The following is a 26,599-nucleotide window of genomic DNA, read 5'->3' as shown; positions in this document are numbered from 1 at the left end:
TTGCTCCCTGTCTGTCTGCTTCTGGGACCTCTGCATTTTCCTTGCTTCTTTTAAGCTTACTGCTGCTGATCCTGAATCCTACTTTGGTCCACCACCAGTCTGTCTGCTTCTCTGTGAGGATCATTAAATCATCCACTCCTCTTGGTGGGAACTGAGTAGACAGAAAAGAAATGTACATTTCTTTAGAATAACCTCCTCGAGGGATGAACATGTTTCATTCAAGTATGTGTTAGTGGAAAAACGATATTATAACATAGTGTTTGCTGTAGAACAAAATGCTCTGAAAAATATTCAAATCTGATTCTAAATTGATGTGAGTATTTACTGATTTTCCAGACTCTGTTGACAACTCATAGTAGTCCCAGCCATCCAATTTTTGACTTGGTCCTTGGTAAACAATGCAGATTTCTCTTAGAGTTGCATGGTGGCTCGGTGGTTAGTATTGCTGCCTCACAGCACCAGGAGCCTGGGTTCAATTCCAGCCTTGGATGATTGTGTGGTGTTGACACATTCTGCCCATGTCTGCATGGGTTTCTGTCAGGTGCTCCAGTTTGGTCCCACAGTCCAAAGATGTGCAGTTTAGGTGGATTGGCCAAGCTAAATTGCCCTGTAGTGTCCAGGGATGTGCAGGCTAGATGCATTCGCCAATGTAAATGGAGACTGCTCTTTGGAGAGTGGGTGTAGACTCAATGGGCTCATTGGCCTCTTCCCACACTGTGGGGATGCTATGATTCTATGAATTTTTACAATTGTTTATTATCAACGTCAATCATGCAATGTCATGTTTCTTTGCGAACAATGACAGAAATGTCGACTTTATTATGATAAACAACAAAAACAATCTGGGAACTCTCAAGCGAATCAGCATCTGTCGGAAAAATGAGTTAGCTTAACATATGAGCAACAATCCTCTTGCGAACTGAATACTGAGGGGCAATTGGGTATTTTAATAGAATTTACAAAAAGAATGAGAGAAGGACATGAACAGGTAATTCTGGGAATACAAAACAGAAGTTAATATAAGTTGAAGATACTTTGAAAAAACAATAGATAATAACAGAGATGTGGAATAGTCTGATGTAGTGAATGCTCCACTTAAAAATGGAAAATAGTAGTTGATTTTATTTGCAAATTAGAATAAATTAGTGTTTGAAATTATGATGCAAATGCTGGAACATAAACAGGACTTACTGGAAAAGCTCAGCAGGTCTGGCAGCATCTGTGGAGAGAAATCAGCATTAATGCTGTGGGTCAAGTGACCCTCCTTCAGAATTGGGCTTTGCACAGTTCTCTGGCAAGGTCACTGGACCCGAAACGTTAATTTTGATTTCCCTCAACAGGTGCTGCCAAACCAGCTGAAGTTTTCCAACAATTTCTATCTTTGAGTCTAATTTACATCATCCACAGTTATTTCAGTTTTTATGGAAACGCTGGGATTCAGTTGCAGCTAAGTGCTGAAGACAGTAAGCCTATATTAAGTACTGTATTACGATACCCAGGACACACATTCGGTCATTTTTCTGAAGGTTGTGGTAAACTCGGCCAAAATAGTTTGGTTCCCATGATTGCGCACTCATCACTTCACAACAAAGGGATTGCATTTCGTCTTCACTTTGCTCCATTATGCTCTACTGATGTGCTGACCTTCCTTTGGTCTTGTTGCATGTTTCCAGTAATTTCATTTTAATCCCTGTTTGCATACTTCATTTTTCAAAAAAAGTTGTAATTTTAAGGTTACATTTCTCATGTGGTTAATTAGTTGCAACTTTCTGTTGTGTTTGCCATTTATCTGTTGTATATTTTTGAGTATTCCTTGTTGTGTTGGACAATCTGCTGATTCCTGCTAACCGCATGACTGTTGATTGTGATGTAATTTGTTTTCGTTTTCCATCCATTCCCTTTTTCCCCTCCTCCTTTTACCAAGTTTTGGACATTGTTTCAGTTTATTACAATTTATTGCTCTCTGTAAACTGATAATTTAGGAATATTACAGCCAGGAATTCAGTTTTTTTTTCGACTGGTGATACAGCATTTTTCACCAATCATTGTACAGTATTAGTAAAGAAGGGAGAAAGTAAACAGTGAATGGCAATAATGTTTTCAATTCAAATTCAAGTTTTCACCAGAAACGCTGAAGAAGATAATTGTAATAGTCTAATGCTTCATTTGTCTCTGGGCTTTTTTTAAACTCCTTTTGTGGATTTGAAGTCACTCTTGAATTAATGCACCTCAGTAAAACAATACAATTGCAAGTAGAAATGTGTTTTCTGGGTATGCTTTAATTCTTTTCAATAATTGTGTTCTGGAAATTCTGGTTTCCATTTTGATGTGATGCTGCTTGATCCAAAGCAAATATTCACCAAAAATGTGTTTCTTGGAAGTTTGATATTCCACAATTAATCCAATTCTGTTTTGTAGCTTTACTAATTCTTGCTAAAACTTTCTTTCTTGCATTCTACTGGCCTCTGCTTTGCTACAGGCTCTATGCCTTTCTCATTGTGCCAGCCATCCTTGCTGCACTGCTTTGATGTCCATAATATGTGAATAACGTTGGAAGCCTAACGTAACACTTCTTCGTTAAAAATGCAAGGTTAGCATTATTATTTACTGTTTAACCTATCATCTGTTCATCTTCTTTTGTTCATAATAGCTGATTTCTTTTTCTTTTTCAGATAGCTTTTTTTTGTTCACTTGAGATTGTTATGAAGCACGATTTTGGAGAAAAATTTATATAATCAATTAGGAAAAGAATTCTGGGTTCACAAACTTCCATAGATATTCAATACTAAACTAAACTTTTCTTCTTTTAAACTAAATCATCTGTTATTCTGAATTAAGAAATGAATGAACAAGATTAAAATGGCCAAGGACAAGATAAATAAATCACTTTTCAAATACATGTTTTGCCCATTTTTTTATTCCCCTGTGCTCCCAGTTAACATGTAAGGTCAAGTTTAGGATGGCTCATTGTTACTGTTGTCTTTGGTTGCGTCCTGTTGTTGTACTGCTTCATAGGCAAACTGATAGTTTGATCTGGTGCTCATATTTAAATTATGAATGCAACTTGGTAAGTCATGCGTTTGGATTTGATAGCTGATGGTATGATTGAGCCAGTTTTGGTCATTTTGTGTTGTTTGATACGCTGGGCTGGCAGATTGATCTGCTTCAGGTCTAGCATTAAGCTTTAGAATGTTGATTTTACGTATGTTCTTTTTAAACTGTAAAATATTTGCTAAACTATGGAATTGTGTAAAGCTATGAACTTAAAATTGGTTTTAAATCTACATGTTTATTGTTCTTGGAGGGTGAAATAATCTAAATTTTGCTTATCACAGAACGGATCAGCCCTGAACACTAAAAGTGACTTCTCAGCCATCAAAGAGCTTGATTCTATTCACAACGAAATTGCTGATCTTCACAGGTAAACATTGCTGTATCACTGAATAGGTACAACTCCACATTGTCAAGCCCATGTGATAATTTAATATTGTAATTATTTGCTATTCTACAAAATAACTCCAAAAACGATGTCAGATGTTCTGTTGGCTAACTTAGACTTAATGTTATAATTATTAATAATTTTGTCATTGTATTTTTTGATTGGTTCACCACCACCATCGCAGGGGCAATTAGGGATGAGAAATAAATTTTGACCTTTCCAGCAATCCTCAAATTCCATAAGCAAATAAACAAAAAATGTTATTTTGTGCAAAGTTGCAACGTGCTGGATCAGTGCAGGTCATCTTTATGGGCCTACATAATACCACTTCCACTCTCTGCATTCTACATTCTCCAGATCTGCAAAAATTATTAGACTTTTGAGGAAGCCAGAGCACTTGATTGAAGGAACTGTTGTCTGGTTGTTTTTGATACTGGAGTATATTTTAAAGTGTGTTTTATTTGTACAATGCAGAATAAGTCTTGTGAAACAGCTTTTGAAAATATGACGTTGAAATAATTATACATTTTCTTTAATAGTTATCTCTTATCATTTCTCTATTTGTAGTTACTGTTTGTTTGACCCTAAGTCACCACAAATGTGAAAAGGGAAATAAACAATCTGTTTATATGGCTAAGTAAAAACCCAAAGAACTGCAGATGCTGTAGATCAGGAACAAAAACAAAGTTGCTGGAAAAGCTTAGCAGGTCTGGCAGCATCTGTGAAGGCAAAAAAGAATTAACGTTTGGAGTCCAGTGACCCTACTTCAGAACGGGTTCTGTGGAAGAGTCACCAGACCTGAAATGTTAACTGTTTTTACCTTCACAGTTGCTGCCAGACCTGCTTAGCTTATCCAGCAACTTTGTTTTTGCTCCTGTTTCTATGGCTGTCTGAGTAGAATTGCTTAATCAGCCACCAGGGAAAGGTGAGAGCAGTACAGGTTGTTTTAGCTACCAGCATAGACTTTTCACATGTTGTGTTGGGGAAACAGCTAATTTTCACTTGGTGCTGGTGGCTTCTGCAACCCCGGTGTTGCATCTGAGATCAGGAAAGAGAGGAAGAAATACATGGCAAAGATGTTGGTATCCAAAAATTAAATTTCCTGATCCTGCCAAATGTTTACCATTGGAAAAAGAAAAGCACTGTTGAAGTTGTTCATAGTATAACATGAGCTGTTATTGCATTTTTTAAAGAATCATCAAAGAATTTTATGTAGCCTTTTGTGTAGGTGAGATGACTTGTGGATAGTCGTCATTTTGTAGCCAGCTATGGCAGCTAATTTTTGCATTGTTAATCCTTCAAGCAATAATGAGACAAATCACCAATCAACCTGCTACTCTCCAGTTTAAGCCTGAGTTTATGTCTTGCTGTGTTTGGTCACAGACTGCTTCACTACCTGTGGAGTTGCATATGTTACCAAACACACTGGGACATGAATGAACATTCAAACTACCAAGTTAATTGATGAAAAAGTTGAAGATAGTTATGTCTTGGACATTACCCTAAGAAACTTCTGCAGTGGTGTCTGTGGCTGAGATGTTGGCACTTGAATAACCATAACCATTTTCCTCTGTACTGGGTTTGACTCAGATCATGGGAACTGTTTTCCCTGATTTCGATTTGACTTCAGATTTGCTACTGGACTTTGACTGGTGTCAAGGGCAGTCATTCTGACCTCTACTCTGGAATTCAGCTCTTTTGTCCATGTTTCCAAAGACAATAAGAAAAGAAGCAGAACCAGGCTATTCAGCCCATTGGATCTGTTCTGCTATTCGGTGAGATTGTGGTTTATTTGATCATCCAAAAGCCCACTTTCCTGACCTATCCCCTTACCCCTTGATTCCTTTACTAATTAAAAATCCATCTATCTTAGCTTTGAATATGATTAATGATCCAGCATCTGAAACCCCGTGTAGTGAAGAATTCCACAGGTTTATTACCCTCTGAGAAAAGAAGTTCCTCCTCATCTCAGTCTGAAATGGGTGACCCCTTATGTCCTATAGTCCAACACTCTCCCACAAGAAGCAGTCTCTTTACATTTACCAGGTCAAGCCCCCGAATAATCTTAGATATTTCAGTCAGGTCTCCTTTCATTCTTCTAGACCCAAATGAGTGCAAGGCCAATTTATTTGTACTTTACACACAAGTAAATCTCTCCATTCCCGGAATCGATGTTGTGAACCTTCTCCAGACTGCCGTCAAAGTCAATGTATCTTTGCTTAGAAAAGTGGATCAAAACTGTTCAGTGTTACAGGCATGGCTAGTTTTAGTGGTCTGACATATTTACAAAGACCTCCTTTAATTTTATACTCTATTATCTTTATTTCAAAGGTCAACATTTCATTTGCTTCATTCATTCCTGCTGAACTTGGGTTCTAGTTTTGTGATTGATGCACCAAGCCCTCTGGTTTCCTCCGTTTTCTTTTCTTTAGGCTTTCTCCCATTTAAATAATATTCAGCTCTTTTATTCTTCCTGTCATAACTTCACATTTTCCCACATTATATTATATCTGCGAAGATTTTGCCCATTCACTTTTCTAAGTGCCTCAGTAGACTCTTTTATCATCCTCACAACTTAGATTCCTACCTATTTTTCTGTCAATCACAGTTAGCAATAGTGTATTCAGTTTCATCATCACTGTCATGAATATATGTATTGTAAATAAAAACATACGAACCAGGAGCAGGAGTAGCCCATTGTGCCTGCTTCGCCATTCAATAAGATCCTGGCTGACATTTTCTTGGCCTCACTTCCACTTAACCACCCTCACCATAACCTGTAATTCCTTTACCATTCAAAAATTTCTCTATCTTAGCTTTAAAAACATTCAATGAGGAAGCCTTACTTAGTGTACTGAGCAGAGAATTCCACAGTTCTCTAACCCTTTAGATGAAGAAGTTGCTCCTCAATTCATTCCTAAATCTGATCGCCCTAATTTTGATACTATGCCTTCTTGTTCTTGTTTCACTCACCAGTGGAAACAACCTCCCTACTTCTGTCTTATCTATTTCTTTTATGTTTTTATATATTTCTATAAGATACCCCCTTCATTCTTCTAAATTCTGATGAGTGTAATCCCAGTCTGTTCAGCCTCTCCTCATAACCAAACCTCTCAACTCTAGAATCAAGCTAGTGAATCTCCTGTACACCTGCTCCAGTGCCAGTACATCCTTTCCCGAGTAAGGAGACCAAAACTGCACACAGCTCTCCAGGTATGGCCTCAGCAGCGCCCTATACAGCTGTAACATAACCTCCATGCTTTGGAACTCAATGCCTCTAACAAAACTCCATTTGCCTTGTTAATTACCTGTTGTACCTGCAAACCAACCTATTGTGCTTGAACCACAATGACCACCAGGTCCCTCTGCACAGTCACCTGCTGCAATTTTTTAACCATTCAAATAATCGTCCGTTTTACTGTTATTCCTACCAAAATGAATGAGTTCTCATTTATCAACATTGAATTCCATTTGCTAGACCTTCATCCACTCACAAACTGTCTATATCCCTCTGCAAATTTTGAGTGCTTTGCATACTTGGCTCTACAATTATCAGTGTCATCTGCAAAATTGGTCACACTGCATGTGATCTCCAACTCCAAATCATCTGGTCAAGCGTAAACAATTGCAGTCCCAGCAGTGATCCCTGAGGCGCACCACTCGTTTTTACCCACTCTTTACTACCTGCAGTTAACCAGTCCTCAATCCATGCTAAAATATTGCCTGTATCTCCTTGCACCTTTATCTGAGGCAGCAGTCTTTTGTGCGGCACCTTGTCAAATGCCTTTTGAAAAGCCAGATATACCACACCTCCTGCTCGTAATGTCTTCATAATGAATTCCAGAAAATTAGTCGAGCGTGATCTGCCTTTCATGAACCTATGCTGCCCCCTCACAAAGGGGCAACTTCCATCTAGATGTCTTGCTGTTTCTCCCTTGATGATAGATTCAAGCATTTTCCCTACTACAGAAGTTCAGCTAACTGGCCTATAATTTCCCCATGCTTTCCCTGCCTCCTTTTTTGAACAGTGGTGTCAAGTTGGCTGTTTTCCAATCTGCTGAAACTTGCCCAGAGTTCACTGAATTTTGGAAAATTATTACAAGTGCATTTGCCATTACTCCCACCAACTGTTTTCATACACTGGGGTGAATTCCATCGTGGCCAGGAGACTTGTCTACCTTGAGCTCCAATAGCTTTCCCAACACCACCTCTTCTGTGATAATGATTGTGTCTGGATCCTTAGCTACCTGAATCTCTTTGCCATCAATTACTGGCAAGTTATTCGTGTCCTCCACTGTGAAGACTGACACAAAATACCTGTTCAAGGCCTCAGCTATTTTCTCATTTCCCATTATTAAATCCCCCTTCTCATCCTCTAGCACACCAGTGTTTACCTTAGCCATTCTTTTTTGTTTTATATATTGGTGGAAACATTTGCTATTTGTCGTTATATTCTGAGCTAATTTACTCTCATAATCTACCTTACATTTCTTAATAGCCTTTTTTGTGGCATTCTGTTAAACTTACAAGTTTTCCCAATCTTCTCGTTTCCCACTGGTCTTTGCTACTTTTCATGGCTTATCTTTCAATCTGATTGCCTCCCTTGTTTCCTTCGAGATCTGTGGCTGATTACCCCTTTTCCTACAGTCCTTCCTTTTCACTGGTATATACTTGGCTGAGCACTTTTAAAAAGTTGCTTTGAAAGTCCTCCACTGTTCTTCAACTGTCCCAACATAGATTCTTTGCTTCCAGTTTACTTTAGGAAAGTCCTCCCTTAGCTTATTGTCATCTCCTTTGTTTAAGCACAGGACCCTGGTATTAGATTTTATCTTCTCACTTTCCATCTGTATTCTGAATTCAGCCATACTGTCATTGCTCCTTCCAAGTTGCTCCCTAACTATGAGATAATGAATTATCCCTGTCTCATCCTGCAGGACCAGATCTAGGATAGCTTCCTCTCTTGTTGGTCCTATTATGTGTTGTTCAAGAAAGGTATTGTGGTTATATTCAATGAACTCCTCCTCAAGGCTGCCTTGACTAATGTGGTTTTACCGATCTTCCCCCTGTCACCTTTAAATCTATGCCCTCTAGAGTTCGACTCCCCCATCTCAGGGAAAAGGCCTTGCCTATTTACCCTATCCGAGTCCCTCATGATTTTATGCCTCTCTATAAGGTCATCCCTCAGGCCTCTGATACTCCAGGGGATATAGCCCTAGCCTATTCATCCTCTCCCCATAGCTGAAACCCTCCTATTGTGGCAACATCCTTGTGAATCTTTTTTTTTTGAAACCTTTCTAGTTTCACAACATGCTTCCTGTTGCAGCCAGACCAGAATTGCACACAATGTTCTAAAAGTCGCGAAACCAATATTCTCTGCAGTTGCAACATAACCTTCCAACTCCTATACTTAATGCACTGACCAATAAAGGCAAGGTTATCAAATTGCCACCTTCATTATCCTATCTACCTGGCTGTCCACGTTCAAAGAGCTATGAATCTGCATGCCAAGGTCTCTTTGTTCAGTAGCACTCACCATGATTTCCATTAAGTGTATGTGTTCTGCCCTGATTTGCCTTTCCAAAATGCAACACCTCACATTTATCTAAATTAAACTCTATCTGCCATTCCTCGGTCCATTAGCCCATCTGATCAGAATCACATTGTACTCTGAGATAACCTTCTTCACTATCTACTCCACCTCCAATTTTGGTGTCATCTGCAAACTTACTAACCATCTCTCCTATATTCTCAGCCAAATCATTTACACAAACGACAAAAAGCAGTGGACCCAGCACTAATCCTTGTGGCACACTACTGGTCACAGGCATCCTGTCTGAAAAGCAACCCTTTACCATCACCCTCTGTCTTCTACCTTTGAACTAGTTCTGCACCTAAGTGGCTAGTTCTCCCTGTATGTAATGTATCCTTGCTAACTGATCTACCATGAGGAACCTTGTTGAATACCTTAGTGAAGACCATATTGATCATGTCCACCATTCTACCCTTATCAGTCCTTTCGTTACGACTTCAAAAAAAGTCAGTCATGTTAGTGAGACTCAGTTCCCCATGCACAAAGCCATGTTGACTATCCCTAATCAGTTCATGCCTTTCCAAATACACGTAAATCCTGTCCCTCAGGATTCCCTCCAACAACTTGCCCACGAGCAGTGTCATTGCCATCATCGTTGATTTTCTCCCTGTGTCATCTTTCATTGGCTTTTAAGCGTCCCTAATTTTCTAGTATGACACTAGTCTTTGCAACATTGTGTGTTTTTCTTTCTTTCCATTTGGTATTGTCCTTAATTTTCTTGTTAATCCCGATTACTTTATCTGCTTCCTCTAGTCCTTCGTCCTCATTGGGATATACCTTATCTGAGAGTCATGAACAATTTTCTGAAATGGAAGCATTTTTCCTCAACTGCCTTTTTTGCTAAGCTCATTTCCAGTCTCCTCAACACTCATCCCTCTGTAATTACTGATATCTAAATTTACAGTTGTTCCTGACCCAAGTTTCTTGAACTGATCACTGAATTCTGTCATGGCATGATTACTCCTTTCTGGCGGATCTTTAACTCTGAGATCATTTATTAAAGCAGCCATATTATACATTACGAGTTCCAAAATACCCTGATCCCTGGTCCACAACATGTTGTTCCAGGAAACTGTCTGAGCACACTTTGGCAAAGATAGCCATGAAGAGGAATTCCCACAATTTGATTTTCTCAATCTCTGTGAAGATCAAAGTCACCCTGGATGAATGGACTGTCTCTTTTCAACCCTCATTATCTCATGATTTATTATCTGTCCTGCAGAATAGCTACTCTTAAGGGGCCTGTAGACTTTTCCCATCAGTGTCATCTTCCCCTTGTTATTTCTTAGTTCATCTATATGGATTCTACAACGACCAATGCAAAATTATTTTTTGCTATCATACTTAACTTTGCTCATTTAAGACAGATTATCCCAGCAACCTTCCCTTCCCAAAAAGTTACATACCCATGAATATGTAGTTGCTAACTCTGACCTCCTCGTAACCAGGTCTCAGTAACGGTTGTAAGATCAGGTCCGTACATTTCAACGCATGCCATTAATTCATGTGTTTTGTTTTGATTAATGTTGAGCTGGACTTGAGTGCTGTTGGTAAAACCCCAAAAAAGATTGATGAGCAGGTTGTCGCCTAACTTAAGTGCTGCTTGATGGCACTGTCAACAAAACCTTCGAGACTGATGATAGGGCTGTACTGAACATACATGGATGTATGTGGACAATTTTTCAGATTACTGAATAGGTGCCTATGGTGTGGCTGTATTGGACAAGTTGTCTGAGGGCGTGGTTAGTTCGGGAGTGCAAGTGCTTTGTACTGTGCAGGAAGCTGGTCGGGTCCATAGGCTATGCTGTAACAAACTCTCACCTATTCCTTTATCTTCTGGAGTGAATCAAATTATCTGAGGAGTGGCATCTGTGATAATGGTACTCAGGAGGTGACTGAGATGATTCATCTATTTCTGCCTGAAGGTAGTTTCAAATACCTGTGTTTTGTCTTTGCACTGACCATCTCCAGAGGCTTTGCCATATATACTCCAATTTTGGAATGAATGACCTTTTTAATCCACAGCAAATGAGTGAGGCTTATCCAAAAATTTCTGTGAAATATGAAACATATAAGATTCTGTTGCAATACTTCAGATGGGTGTTTTTCAGGTGAATTGTCTTGTAAAAGACTGATTATGTAATTTGGTTAACCCTGCAATAAACAACTGTAGTATTGATTATTATCTTAACCATTTGCCTGATCACTGATTTTAGTCCATTTGTTGAGAAGACACTCAGCTCCAAATACCTAGCTCATCAGGAGCTGCCAGTCTTGAGGTGGACTGTGGTTAACTAATTCTTTATGTCAGTCAAATTGGGCTAATGCTGTCTTTCCTGTTGTGTTAATCCTCTGCAATAAAACTGGATGGGCTCTCAAGAGCGCAAGCCTGTTCAAGATTCGTGGGATCCCTGGGATAACTAAAATCAGAGTTTTCATCGCCATTTCTCCAGCCAGGTCCAGAAGATACTGAAAAACATGTTTGGCATGGACATGGCTGCAAGGGTTGCTGGAAAGTGTGTGTGGGTTGATCCATCAACCTTTGAACTGCACTCCAAACTTTTTTGGTACAATTTACTCCTTTAGCCTTCAAGTTCCATGAGGTCGCCAAAAGGAAATATTCACCCACAGCTGCTCGTTTCATTTTTTAATGTCAGCTGTGCTCACATGCAGTGAACGTACACACTATGTATCTGGGGACCACATCTCCCTGGAAAAATAACCTGAACTTTGAGGGATCCATTGTCCATGAGGAGGCACTGTTCAAAATATGCCAATGGATAGGCTGTATACTCACATGGAAAGACTTGTGTGTTTGGTTTTTGTTTGCAATGCTGCTGTTGGTATTGGAGTCAGTATTGGTCAAGGATGAGAAGCCAACTAGCATAGAGAAAATGGGAGGCAAACCTTCTTCATCACACAGTGGATGCATTGCATCAACCTGTTGAATATACAAAAGGAAAGCCAATGCTAATATTTTTGTTGTCACGCTGGAACGTGGGACCACATACACAGAAATACTGATGACTTTGAACTGGTCGAAAATGCACGCAAGACAGCTCTGATAATCATGAAATGTGATAGACTGCAAGTTGACATATCTTTTCTACAAGAGATAAGGCTTCTCGAGATTGAATACTGAAGTCAAAACATCTTCATGAACCAGAGGAAACATGCAGCACGGTGTTACCTTCACTGAACAGAACTCCATGTTCTTGATGATCGTAACCCCCAGATTGGCAATGTCGGGATTTGCGAAGCCCCCAGTTGTTAGACACTACTGGATCTTGACCAGCTAAAGGTTTTATGCATGTAAGTTACTAACAAAGTCATGCAGAATGACAGACAGAATTTTTGTTTCCAATGACATTTCACCTTCTGATCCTAAGAATAAGACAGATTAACTGGTCTAACATCTATCGAATGAACTGTTACTGTCTCAAAGAGAATTGCAGACGTCAGAAGAATGATCATGGTTGTACATGACTTTCATTCTCCTGAGCAGTAGGCAAAACCATGCTTACACTGTACCCATATATACCTGCTAAGTCTTGACACAACAGCTGTTATGAGGTGTTCCGTAAAGGCTGAACAGAGACCGTCTTTGCAGAGCTTGATACCACCACCAAGGGCACCTAGAGACGTGCAGTAAATGTTAGTCCAGCCAACAAAGCCCCACATCCCATGAAAGAATAAAAAGAGTGATGAGCCATAAATTTTGGTCTCGTCAGTGATGCCCACATCCTGTGAAAGAATATTTATTTTAAAAATTGGAGGGATTTGTGTATGTTTTACAATTAGGCAATAGAAGATGCTGTTTATGATAATGAATGCTCTATTCTGGGTAGACTGTAAGAAACACAATATTCACTTCTGATCTCTTGTCCATAGATTACAGTAAAATTATTGCAACAGACATGACCTAGAAATGTGCAGATTAATGGCACAAGTTTACAAATGTTGTCATTTTTGTGGTTTATGGTTCAATTTTTCTTAAGTATTATCTGCCGTTCTTATAAGTGGACGTACATTCTGTACAACCCAGAATCTGTTGTTACAGGTCTCATATCTGCTGGAGTCTGGAATATTCATTGAGGGGTTTGGAGAAGGAGGAGTGGAGGGTTTTGGATGGGTGGTGGAATGTGGATGATTAAATAGTGAGAGGGAAATTAGTTATGGAAGCAGAAAGGATGGCTGAGTTACTACGTTAATACTTGTCATCTGTTTAATTAAGCCAAAGGAAAAAGATTACAGCAAAATACCAGTGAAGAAGAAGGTAGTTGAAATACTAGATTGGCTAAATATTGAGCATCACCTTGATTGCCATGATATAGGACTGCAGTGCAATTGTCTGTGGCTTTTTGGTGTGGTACATGGGTGAATAAGCTTGCATTATCAAATAAGCACATGGATGATGCCTAAATTCACCTGTTTAGGTTCTGAAAAATGTCCAGCCTGTTTCAGATTAACCTGGAAGCATAGAGTATCTCCAAGCCCTGAGCAATAAATGAAGGTAACTGTTTCAAGCTGTTAATATGTTTTTAGAACAGGAAGCTGTCGTCAAACAAACATACATTCTGTCTGAGACACAAATGGGTCATGTGGCATCCAAGTTTCAAAGCCAGTATGATGCTGGATAAGCAGCTGGAGTTTAATTTTGATAAATGTGAGGTGCGGTATTTTGGTAGGACAAATCAGGGCAGGACCTGTACACTTGATGGTCAGACCCTGGGGTGTCTTGCCGAGCAAAGAGATGTTGGGGTGCAGGTTCATAGTTCCTTGAACCCCAGGTAGACAGGCTAGTGAAGGTGATGTTTGGTATGCCTGCCTTTATTGGTCCGTACATTGGGTATCGGAGTTAGGGTGTCATGTTGTGGCTGTACAGGACATTGGTGAGGCCACTTCTGGAATACTGCGTTCAGTTCTCGTCTCCCTGCTATAGGAAAGATGTTGTGAAACTTGAAAGGGTTCAGAAATGATTTCTGAGGATGTTGCCAGGCTTTGGAGGGTTTGCGCTACAAGGAGAGGCTGAATAGACTGAGGTTGTTTTTCCTGTATCATTGGAGGCTGAGGGGTGACCTGAGAGACATTTATAAAATCATGAAAGGCATGGATAGGGAGTCCAATGGGAGGGCATAGGTTGAAACTGAGAGGGTAAAGATGTAGAAGGCACATAAGGGGCAACAATTGCTTGCAGAATGTGGTGCATGTATGGAAAGAGCTGCCAGAGGAAGTGGTAGAGGCTGGTACAATTACAACATTAGAAGGCATCTGGATGGGTAGATGAATAGGAAGGGTTTAGAGCAATATAGATCAAATGCAACTGGATTAATTTAGGGTTCCTGATTGGCATGGACGAGTTGGGTTGAAATTGACATTGCTGTACATCTCTATGACTTTTCTTTATGATTGCTTACCTTTGGAACTCTGTTCTTCAAAAGGCAACAGAAGCAGAATCTTCTAATATTTTTATGGCGAAAGTAAGTGGATGGAGTCTTAATAAGCAAAAATAGTGAGGAATTATCAGGTGAGGGTGTGAATGTGGATTTGAGTTTATCCTCAGATCAGCCACGATCTTACTTTGCGGGTGAGCTGATTTCATGGAAGCGTAGAAAATTGACAGTGTGGAAGCAGGCCATTTGGCCCATTTGAGTTCACACCAAACCTCCAAAGAGCATCCAGATCCACCCATCTACTCTATCCTTGTAATGCTGCATTTCCTATTGCTAATCCACCTAGCTTACACATCCCTGAATGCTATGGGCAAATTAGTACGGCTACTCCACCTAATCTGCACACCTTTTGCCTTTTGTCTGTGGGATGAAACTGGAGCACCGAGAGGAAACCCATGCAGACGTGAGGGAAAATGTGCAAACTGCACAAACCCAGATCCCTGGAGCTGTGAGGCAGCTGTGCTACCCAAAGGAATTCGTGCAACCAAATTGCTTACTTCTGCGCCTAAATCAGGTTCATTTCTACCCTTTCAGGCAGTGAGTTCCAGATCCCTACCATTTTCTGGGTGAATAAAATATATTGCTCATTTATAATAAAATGCTTCTACCAGTTGCTTTAAATCTATGCCCCCAAGTCACGTCCCTTTGCTAAGAGAAATAGATAATTTGCATCTACTCTGTCCAGGCACCTTGTTGCCTTGTGTGCCTCGATCAAATCTTCCCTCAGTCCCCTCTGTTCTAAGGATAACAACTACAGCATATCCAATCTTTGCTGATAGCTGCAGTTTTCCATTCCTCACAATATTCATGTGAATCTCCTTTGTACTTTCTCAGTTGCAATTACATTGTTTCTAAAATGAGATGATCAAAACAGGACAGTATATTGAAGGAATGGTCTCAAATATGTCATTCTCTAATTTGATGTGGGTCGTCACATTAAGATCACAGTTTTCCACAGGATACATTATTATGGTATTACTAATTAATTCTGTCCCATTACACAAAACAAGGTATGAAATAGTTTGTTACCTGTTTGGTTTCTCAGCATAATAAAATGTGAGGCTGGATGAACACAGCAGGCCCAGCAGCATCCCAGGAGCACAAAAGCTGACGTTTCGGGCCTAGACCCTTCTTCAGAGAGGGGGACGGGGTGACGGTTCTGGAATAAATAGGGAGAGAGGGGGAGGCGGACCGAAGATGGAGAGAAAAGAAAAGATCGGTGGAGAGGAGAGTACAGGTGGGAAGGTAGGGAGGGGATAGGTCAGTCCAGGGAAGACGGACAGGTCAAGGAGGTGGGATGAGGTTAGTAGATAGGAGATGGAGGTGTGGCTTGGGGTGGGAGGAAGGGATGGGTGAGAGGAAGAACAGGTTAGGGACGCAGAGACAGGTTGGACTGGTCTTGGGATGCAGTGGGCGGAGGGGAAGAGCTGGGCTGGTTGTGTGGTGTAGTGGGGGGAGGGGACGAACTGGGCTGGTTTTGGGATGCGGTGGGGGAAGGGGAGATTTTGAAGCGGGTGAAGTCCACATTGATACCCTTGGGCTGCAGGGTTCCCAAGCGGAATATGAGTTGCTGTTCCTGCAACCTTCGCGTGGCATCATTGTGGCACTGCAGGAGGCCCATGATGGACATGTCATCTAAAGAATGGGAGGGGGAGTGGAAATGGTTTGCGACTGGGAGGTACAGTTGTTTATTGCGAACCGAGCGGAGGTGTTCTGCAAAGCGGTGCCCAAGCCTCCGCTTGGTTTCCCCAATGTAGAGGAAGCCACACCGGGTACAGTGGATGCAGTATACCACATTGGCAGATGTGCAGGTGAACCTCTGCTTAATATGGAAAGTCATCTTGAGGCCTGGGATAGGGGTGAGGGAGGAGGTGTGGGGGCAAGTGTAGCATTTCCTGCGGTTGCAAGGAAGGTGCCGGGTGTGGTGGGGTTGGAAGGCAGTGTGGAGCGAACAAGGGAGTCACGGAGAGGATGGTCTCTCCGGAAAGCAGACAAGGGTGAGGATGGAAAAATGTCTTGGGTGGTGGGGTCGGATTGTAGATGGCGGAAGTGTCGGAGGATGATGCGTTGTATCTGGAGGTTGGTGGGGTGGTGTGTGGGAACGAGGGGGATCCTCTTTGGGCGGTTGTGGCGGGGACGGGGTGTGTGGGATGTGTTGCGGGAGACGCGGTCAAGGGCGTTCTCGACCACTGTGGGGGGAAAGTTGCAGTCCTTGAAGAACTTGGACATCTGGGATGTGCGGGAGTGGAATGCCTCATCGTGGAAGCAGATGCGGCGGAGGCGGAGGAATTGGGAATAGGGGATGGAATTTTTGCAGGAGGGTGGGTGGGAGGAGGTGTATTCTAGGTAGCTGTGGGAGTCGGTGGGCTTGAAATGGGCATCAGTCACAAGCTGGTTGCCTGAGATGGAGACTGAGAGATCCAGGAAGGTGAGGGATGTGCTGGAGATGGCCCAGGTGAACTGAAGGTTGGGGTGGAAGGTGTTGGTGAAGTGGATGAACTGTTCGAGCTCCTCTGGGGAGCAAGAGGCGGCGCCGATACAGTCATCAATGTAACGGAGGAAGAGGCGGGGTTTGGGGCCTGTGTAGGTGCGGAAGAGGGACTGTTCCACGTAACCTACAAAGAGGCAGGCTTAGCTGGGGCCCATGCGGGTGCCCATGGCCACCCCCTTAGTCTGTAGGAAGTGGGAGGAATCGAAAGAGAAGTTGTTGAGGGTGAGGACGAGTTTGGCTAGGCAGATGAGGGTGTCGGTGGAGGGGGACGGGTAGGGCCTGCAGGACAAGAAGTAGTGGAGGGCCTTGAGGCCATCTGCATGCGGAATACAGGTGTATAGGGACTGGACGTCCATGGGGACTTCCTACAGACTAAGGGGGTGGCCATGGGCACCCGCGTGGGCCCCAGCTATGCCTGCCTTTTTGTAGGTTACGTGAAACAGTCCCTCTTCGGCACCTACACAGGCCCCAAACCCTACCTCTTCCTCCGTTACATTGATGACTGTATTGGCGCCGCCTCTTGCTCCCCAGAGGAGCTCGAACAGTTCATCCACTTCACCAAAACCTTCCACCCCAACCTTTAGTTCACCTTGGCCATCTCCAGCACATCCCTCACCTTCCTGGACCTCTCAGTCTCCATCTCAGGCAACCAGCTTGTAACTGATGCCCATTTCAAGCCCACCGACTCCCACAGCTACCTAGAATACACCTCCTCCCACCCACTCTCTTGCAAAAATTCCATCCCCTATTCCCAATTCCTCCGCCTCCGCCGCATCTGCTCCCACGATGAGGTATTCCACTCCCGCGCATCCCAGATGTCCAAGTTCTTCAAGGACCGCAACTTCCCCCCCCACAGTGGTCGAGAACGCCCTTGACCGCGTCTCCCACATTTCCCGCAACACATCCATCACACCCCGCCCCCGCCACAACTGCCCAAAGAGGATCCCCCTCGTTCTCACACACCACCCCACCAACCTCCGGATACAACGCATCATCCTCCGACACTTCCGCCATCTACAATCCGACCCCACCGCCCAAGCCATTTTTCCATCCTCACCCTTGTCTGCTTTCCGGAGCGACCACTCTCTCCGTGACTCCCTTGTTCGCTCCACACTGCCTTCCGACCCCACCACACCCGGCACCTTCCCTGCAACCTCAGGAAATGCTACACTTGCCCCCACACCTCCTCCCTCACCCCTATCCCAGGCCCCAGGATGACTTTCCATATTAAGCAGAGGTTCACCTGCACATCTGCCAATGTGGTATACTGCATCCACTGTACCCGGTGTTGCTTCCTCTACATTGGGGAAACCAAGCGGAGGCTTGGGCACCGCTTTGCAGAACACCTCCGCTCAGTTCGCAACAAACAACTGCACCTCCCAGTCGCAAACCATTTCCACTCCCCCTCCCATTCTTTAGATGACATGTCCATCATGGGCCTCCTGCAGTGCCACAATGATGCCACGCGAAGGTTGCAGGAACAGCAACTCGTATTCCGCTTGGGAACCCTGCAGCCCAAGGGTATCAATGTGGACTTCACCAGCTTCAAAATCTCCCCTTCCCCCACCGCATCCCAAAACCAGCCCAGTTCGTCCCCTCCCCCCCACTGCACCACACAACCAGCCCAGCTCTTCCCCTCCACCCACTGCATCCCAAAACCAGTCCAACCTGTCTCTGCCTCCCTAACCTGTTCTTCCTCTCACCCATCCCTTCCTCCCACCCCAAGCCGCACCTCCATCTCCTACCTACTAACCTCATCCCACCTCCTTGACCTGTCCGTCTTCCCTGGACTGACCGACCTACCCCTCCCTGCCTCCCCACCTATACTCTCCTGTCCACCTATCTTTTCTTTTCTCTCCATCTTCGGTCCGCCTCCCCCTCTCTCCCTATTTATTCCAGAACCGTCACCCCGTCCCCCTCTCTGAAGAAGGGTCTCGGCCCGAAACGTCAGCTTTTGTGCTCCTGAGATGCTGCTGCGCCTGCTGTGTTCATCCAGCCTCACATTTTATATTCTTGGATTCTCCAGCATCTGCAGTTCCCATTATCACTGGTTTCTCAACATATTGTTCCACAAAACTGTCTTGAATATATTGCAGGAACCTGCCCTTCAATTTACTTTTCTCAATCTATATCCCAATTAAGGTATTCAATTGCATGGCCTTTGTGATAAGCTGCTCATATTTCTTCATAAATACATTGTCCTCCAGTGTAGCTGTTAATAGACAGGCTATAAACTCTTTCTGCTAGTGTATTCTGTTGCTTGTTCTATCTTGTATCCAACCCATACTCATGTTGCTTCCTGTTGCTGAGTTAAAGACCACAATGAGGAAACAATATTCTGACATTGTTTATTATCTGAGCTACTACTACTACTACTCCATTTTGTCCATCTTTTTTGAAGTAACTTTTTTTTTTAAATCAACTGCGAACACCATACAACCAGATCGCTGTACTGAGTCTTTGATCAAACCTATTTATCTTCACTTTTGCCATTAGTTTATCCGTCTTGAAGTATTGTCATTTCACCCTATTATTTTTCTCCATTTCAACCTTAGTCACTGCACCAGTATCATTCCTTGTTCCTGTGTGCACTGACTTTTCTCCCCAAATTGCTACACTTCTGAGCTTCTCTTTCTAACTTTATAAATTATCTCTTAGTTGAACATTACCCTCCTTGTCCTGATTCGTTCCCGAATCTCCACTGAAGTAGCTGCAAGGATAATGGAATTTCAGCTCTCATCAGTGGGAGTGAAAAATCAAATGTTTGCTGTTTTTGATGATCATGCTTTGCTCCCTGTTGAAGAGTATGTGTGCATGTGATGCCAGGTGAGGACATAGTTGGGCTTGACTATGAATTCATCTGTAATTAGAAATGCTGGTAATACTGTTGAGGTTGACGCAGTAAAAATTGCTCCAGGATATGCTTCAGATGGAGTTAAACCACCAAAAGTGCCTTCAGGAATGAATAGGGAAAAACTATTTTTAAAATCAAAGCAAATGTTGCTAGATGTGTATGATATGTTTCAGCTGCCCAAACATTTCTAAATTTAGCTTAATTATTTACCTTGTGCAAGCAGAATAATGTGTGATCTGTAGTGTAACATTTTTTCTAAAGCTTCTCTAATATTAGTCTGATTTAGATCAAAAAATTCTTCCCTACTTCTTCTTTAGGAGAAATTATGAATCTGCCAGGAAACTCATTTCCTTGATGCTTATTAAAGACCTCGTGAGAAATTATTTTAAAAATATAATTGTGTCTCTGGAAAATGATAGTCATGAATTATACAATCTCTGTAAAATATTGAAGATTAGCTGCAGTGCCCTTTTATGAAAGGAGAAATGACACACTGTTAATGGTGTAAATTCCTTCGGGGCTTCAGAACGGAATAGTTAATAAAGACTCTTCGCCCTGAGCTAAAGAAGCAAGAGTAATTACCAAGAACAAAGAAAATTACAGCACAGGAACAGGTCCTTTGGCCCTCCAGCCTGCACCGACATGCTGCCCGCCACAACTAAAACCCCCTACCCTTCTGGGGGCTGTATCCCTCTATTCCCATCCTATTCATGTATTTGTCAAGATGCCGTTTAAAACTCACTGTCGTATCTGCTTCCATTACCTCCCCCGGCAGCGAGTTCCAGGCACCAACCATTCTCTGTGTAAAAAAAAACTTGCCTCGTCCATCACCTTTAAACCTTGCCCCTTGTACCAACCTTGCCCCTCGCACCTTAAACCTATGGCCCCTAGTGACTGACTCTTCCACCCTGGGAAAAAGCTTCTGACTCTTAACGTATTGGAGTAGATTTGTAGCTCGGGTTGTGGGTGTTGTCGTTGCTTGGTTGTTTGGCTGGCTGGCTTGCCAACCAGCCAGCTCACCGAGCCAACCAACCACAAAGCTTCTGACTGCCTACTCTATCCATGACCATCAAAGAAGGGAAATCTTTTTTATTGACTGCTCATCCTTTCTTTCAATTTCTCCTCCAACTTCATAAACCTGTCAGTGCTTTTCCTGTCAATTTCCAATTGTAATTTCTCTATCACTGGCTGTCCCTTTAGTTGCCTTAACTACTAAATTTTCTCCTTGCATTTGTCTGCTTTCCTGCCTTTCAGACTCTCATTAAAACCTGCTTCTTTGACCAAGCTTATTTTTTCATCTGATCTAATATTTGTTAGCTTGCTTTTAGTGGTATCTCTTAGTTTTATCACGATCCTGTGAAGTGCCTTGGGATATTTTAGTAAGTTTATATGTGCTATATAAATACAGTTGTATTGATTCCTGTAAGTTTACATATTTTTTACTACTAACAATTTGTGATATGATTTACCTGAAATACTTGAGTTGATAGTAATAATCATCTTTTTAAAAATAAATTAAAATCCACTGTTTTTAACTGTCTGAAGTTCACCTGAAGTCAATTCTGTCGTCCTGTTTGCTTCATTGAAATACTAATGAATTGTAATTTAACTATACTGCATATACATAATAAATGCCCTCATCATTTTGATTTGACAATTGATGGATTTGTCCTCCAGGAAGAGGTTTAATTACAAGAGTCAATAATGCATGGAACATCAGTTGAGGTTTAGGCCCTCAAATCATGTTATGACGTCAAGAAATTCTTAAGTGCAGTTGAGCACACGTTAGAGAATAAAACCTAAAGTAGCTCCAGAAATCCTATAACAACCTGTAAACCAGAGATAACCACAAGTATATTTTGTTTGTGATCCTCTAAAAATTTGTGAATGATTGCTAATGCTTTGATTTAACGTTGTCTAAAAACTGAGACCTTTCTATTTGCACTACCCTTTAATTTCCTATACTTAAAGTCTCTAATTTATTTTAATAAACCCAAATAACACAACTTTTTTCTTTTCTTGTTGACTCAATATTATCTCACTTTTTCCAAAATTGGAAAATAGATTTTAGAAATAACGTCGAGCTGATGAAGTGTGAAAAGAATAATAATTCCAAGCAGTGGTGGGAGTTGGTCAGTGAGGTGGGAGGAGTGGATAGGTGGGAGAGAAGGCGGACAGATCATGGAGGTGGGGATGAGTGGAGGAACTAGTCTTGGGATGAGGCTGACGGGTGGGGAGATTTTGAGGGTGGCAAAGTCCATATTGAGGCCATTGAGTTGGAAGCTCCCGAGGCGGAATATGAAGTGCTGCTCCTCCAGTTTCTGGGTGGTGTGGTTGTGACACTGGAAGAGGCCCAGGATGGACATGTCGTTCAGGGAGTGGGAGGGGGAGTTGAAGTGGTGCAATGATTTGGATATGAAAATAGAAGGTGTGGTTAGTAAGTTTCCCAATGATTGAAGGTGTAGTAGCCAGCCAAGAAGGTCACCTCAGAATACAATGGGACATTGACAAGGGCCAATAAACTGAGGAGTGGCAGATGGAGTTGGGGTTAGATAAATGTGAGGTGCTATATTTTGGAAAGGCAAATCAGGGCAGCACGTATACACTGAAGGTTGTGGGGAGTGTTGCTTAATAAAGAGACGCTGGAGTGCAGTTTCGTAGTTCCATCAAAGTACAGCCACCGGTAGAAAGGATATGAAGGAGACATTTGGTGTGCTCGCCTTTATCAGTCAGTGCATTGAGGATTGGAGTTGGGAGATCACTTAGCAGCCATATAGGACATTGATTCGGCTGCTTTTGGAATACTGCCATCGATTTTGGTCTCCTTGCGAGAGGAAGGATGTCGGCGCAACAATGAGGGCCGAAGGGCCTGTTCTGTGCTGTCTTATTGTATGTTGTAATATTGTCTTCATTTAATCTAATTTGTTTCATCACTTTTTCTGGTGCTACCTGGTTAAGCAAATCACCGTCATTCTCTGCTGCACAGACTTCATATCCCACGGTATATTCAATTTTCTCAGCACGGAGTTTGTGTTGTGTAATTAGACCGAGATGGGCACCGGGGAATTGTCCCTTTAAACTCACCTACAAGCCCAATTCCCATTATCTCCCAAGCCCAATCAGACGTCTCATGGGAAAAATGAGAGGGATCATCCCCCAGGATTTTCTCCTACTTATCCCTCCTTCCCCCAAATAGTTTATGAAATCAATGTTTAAGCTCAATTTGGATAGTCTCTCGGGTTGAGGAATTTTCCACGTGACTGCTATTTCCTGGTGCTCAACTGAGTCTGGAGAGTCTGAAGCCCTTGTCTGCGTACATGCGGTGAGCGAGGGCAGACTTGCAGATCCAGGAGAGCGTCAGCCTTTGCTGATTATATCATGCGGGTTTGCAGTTCTAGGGTTTACTCTCGACACTCAGTGAATTTGCATTTGATTCTGAACCCCCACCTTTGTCATGTTAAGATGAGTGCCAAGTTAGGATGAAACAGAATGTACCGCAAAGATGATGCGAGTGGTAAGGGATTGTTTAAAATCTCCACGGCACCGCTCACCGCCCCACGACCGGTGAGTCTGAAAACTATCAAGATAAACATGATGGCAAGGGATGGGTTGGGGGTAATATACGGTAGGAAATGGAAAACTGCCAGATAGAAATAATATATAAGAAGTCGTCAGCTGTCGGTACACTGGGGACATCTATCTGATAAAATCGTGCAAGCATTCGGTTTGTGAAAATTCCACATTATGATAAAAGGAGCAGGTGTAGTGGCAATAATTCATGTATGTTATCTACTTTAATATTGTGCACTTGAGGTTTTCAGTGCATTGCTGCACCTGGGCGGAGAGACTCGTTATTTTAGAAAAAAAATGTACGATTTATTCGTTTCGTTAGCTTCAGGAAGTGTTTTCTGCTTTCACCACAGGTTTTTTGTAAAATACATTATTGTACTATGTACATGTTGTTCGGCATCCGCGAAAGTTTTTAAGTAAGCGTACTTCAAAATGTAGCGGTTTGGACCTGAATAAGCATGTTATTTCATAATAGGATGATCTTTAGCTCCTCCTCTTCCTCCAGACTCTAATTTCGATTAGCTGACAGCGCTGTAGCAACAGTGACATTTGTGGTGAGAGAACGTCTCATTGATGTTTCGCCTCTCGATTTCAGAAAACCCACCTCTGAGAGCAGACATTTTCATTGTTCACTGAAATTTTGGTTTTTGGTTCGTAGTTTAAAATAAGGTATACAGAGATTCAAACCTGGACTCTGGAGTATTAGTTCGGGGCCTGAAGATGCATTTGAAGGGCGAGTCGGGGTTTGGGAGCTGGTTGACTGTTCCTGCTGTCGCTGATGTCCTGAAATATACCTGCCTTGTCTGCTGGTCTTCCAGGGAGAAAAGCAGTGTGGAAGTGGAAATCAAAGAAAAGGAGGAGGCCATCAAGCAACGAACGAGTGAGGTTCAGGTGAGTGTTAATTGCAGCAGTTTATTTTTGAGTTAAAGGATCAGCATCTGCAAAGTCATCTTGCCCTTGCTGTATTTTTCTGGCTGTTTTTCAAGGGCTGAGATTTTGCCAATTTTACTAACCGTGAAAGAATATTGTTATAGTATTAGTCAGTTATGTCATGCAGAATTTTGCTGAAGACAGGCAGTAGTTATTCTTCATGATAAGAAAACTGTATTACTCTTGGGGGGAAAAAATATATATTTATGTTCTCGTATTACTGGTAGACCATTAAAAACGTTGAGCAATGTTTGAAAATAGCACTCAAAATGACAACTATTTTTACCACATTCAAGGTTTCTATTTGTTTCAATAGAATGACATTTTAGTTTCCGTTGTACAAGATTAGTCCACATTTAAAAGATGTTTTGTACCTCATTATGTGAAACATATTTTTGACTACAGTACCAATACACTGCTCTGATGTTTATTTTGTGTACCGTTGCTTGTGAATTAGTGACTGATTTTTCTCCAGTTCTTGGGTGTTTGCAGCATTGACTGTTAATTGATTCATCCAGAATTTACATGCAAGTCTTTTCAAATTTCACATTCCCTTAACCTTGGTTGTTAGGTGATGGCAGAATTAGATTGACTGGACAGATGATAGTTTAGAATAAACTGACCGCTTTTCTTTTGACACTTGTTATATTACCTGAGCAGATATTCACAATGATAATTGATTCCAATATTTTGCTCTGAAATACTTTTCCAAACAGGTTATTATAATATCAGCACGAGACTAGATTGCAATTGCATGACATCATGTTTCATTGATAAAAATGTATTAGTATTGTTATTGCACTTTGGAATTTAGTTCAAAATAAATTCTCCTTGTAATAGCATTTTAGAATGTGAGTAAGCAAATTTTTAATGATATGCTAATGTTTTGTGATTTGCAGCATAGTATTATATTTCTGCAGACTCCCAGTAGAATTGTTAATTGACCATCTCCCTTTCCTTTCTTTTTTACGTTATCCAATGCTCTACTTGTAGTTGGCTGCATGCCAGATTTCATATGCCTGATTTGTTAATTATTATATTATTTTTATCCAGATAAGGAGGAATAATTTGATTTTAATATTGATATTTTGTTTCTTATTGTATTTTCTTACATAAAAAATGTCAAGGCTGGGCAAGGTAAGCTATAGAAAAAAACATCCAACTTGCTGCTGCTACAAAGGCAGTATATTTTTTAGGAATTAGCATAGATGATGCAGAAACCAGGAAATAGGATGTTACTCACTAACTCGCATCATTTAGAGCTTCGATGTGCTCTCGTAAACCATTTGTCAAGTTGGTGTGAATACACATTACAATTCTGTTTTAGACAATAAAACACAGATCGGAATGAATATCAATCTGGTACATAAAATGACCTACTTTTTCCAGCCCCAAATTACATGGTTTTGTATGTACTTGGCATTCAAATTGATCTGTTTTCCAACACAATGTGCTTTACTTTGATTAGTTGTCAGCTTCAATGTTTCACCCCATAAATGCATATTTTACTTGGCTTAAAAACTAAGGATCAAGTGGGCCATTTGGGCTGTGTTGTAAAAATGTGAAAGACATTTAAAACAGAGCATTATATTTATGGCATTTCTGGAGAGAAATAAGCTTAGCAACAAAGTAAATGAAGTGTTAGGGTGGGTTCAATCTAAAAATTACAGCATTAGCTAACTCTTCAAAGAACTGTGCTGCAGCCCAGGAATTCAGTGTTGCTGGACAAGCTTGAAAATGGAAGCAATCCACCCTGAAGAACTGTCAAAGATCAAATGCCCCATGAAAAGGGGATAACATCATACTTACTTTGAAAAGCATGTATCAGAATGGTTTTCTTGTCACCATAAGTATGTGTTGTACACAATGATTATCTCCAACAAGAGACTATCTAACCACTGCTCCTTGACATTGAAGGATATTACCATAGCTGAATACTTTATTATCAAAATCCTTGGCATTACCATTGCCCAGGAACTCAAAAGGACTCACCAGATAAATGTTGAGACTGCAAGAGCAAGTCAGAGGTTGGGAATACTGCAGTGATGAACAGTCACTCATGACTCACCGAAGCCTGTCCGCCATCTACAAAGCACGGGTCAGGAGTATGATGAAATATTCCCACTTGCCTGGATGGGTGCACGTCCAACAATGCTCAAGAAGCTTGACACTGCACCCACTCCTTCCACCACTGATACTCAGAAGCAGTGTGCAGTATCCAGAGGATGCACTGCAGAAACTCAGCTAAGATCCTCAGGCGGCACCTTCCAAA

At 41.8% G+C, this 26,599-nt stretch overlaps 1 protein-coding gene across 6 annotated transcripts in view; it reads left to right on the top strand.

The window, feature by feature from the left end:
• eps15 (epidermal growth factor receptor pathway substrate 15) overlaps window positions 1-26,599 on the top strand; it is a 144,098-nt gene that overhangs the window by 66,418 nt on the left and 51,081 nt on the right. For all 6 annotated transcript variants that reach the window (XM_048539476.2, XM_048539478.2, XM_059647938.1 and 3 more), the window contains exons 12-13: window positions 3,336-3,421; window positions 24,216-24,288. In XM_048539476.2, the coding sequence (XP_048395433.2) occupies window positions 3,336-3,421; window positions 24,216-24,288 (159 nt within the window). The remainder of the gene's footprint in view (window positions 1-3,335; window positions 3,422-24,215; window positions 24,289-26,599) is intronic.

Source organism: Stegostoma tigrinum, chromosome 8, assembly GCF_030684315.1.
Source record: "Stegostoma tigrinum isolate sSteTig4 chromosome 8, sSteTig4.hap1, whole genome shotgun sequence".
Classification (NCBI taxonomy): domain Eukaryota; kingdom Metazoa; phylum Chordata; class Chondrichthyes; order Orectolobiformes; family Stegostomatidae; genus Stegostoma; species Stegostoma tigrinum.
The sequence above is the reverse complement of the archived record's forward strand: the minus strand, read 5'-3'. Positions and strand labels throughout refer to the sequence as shown.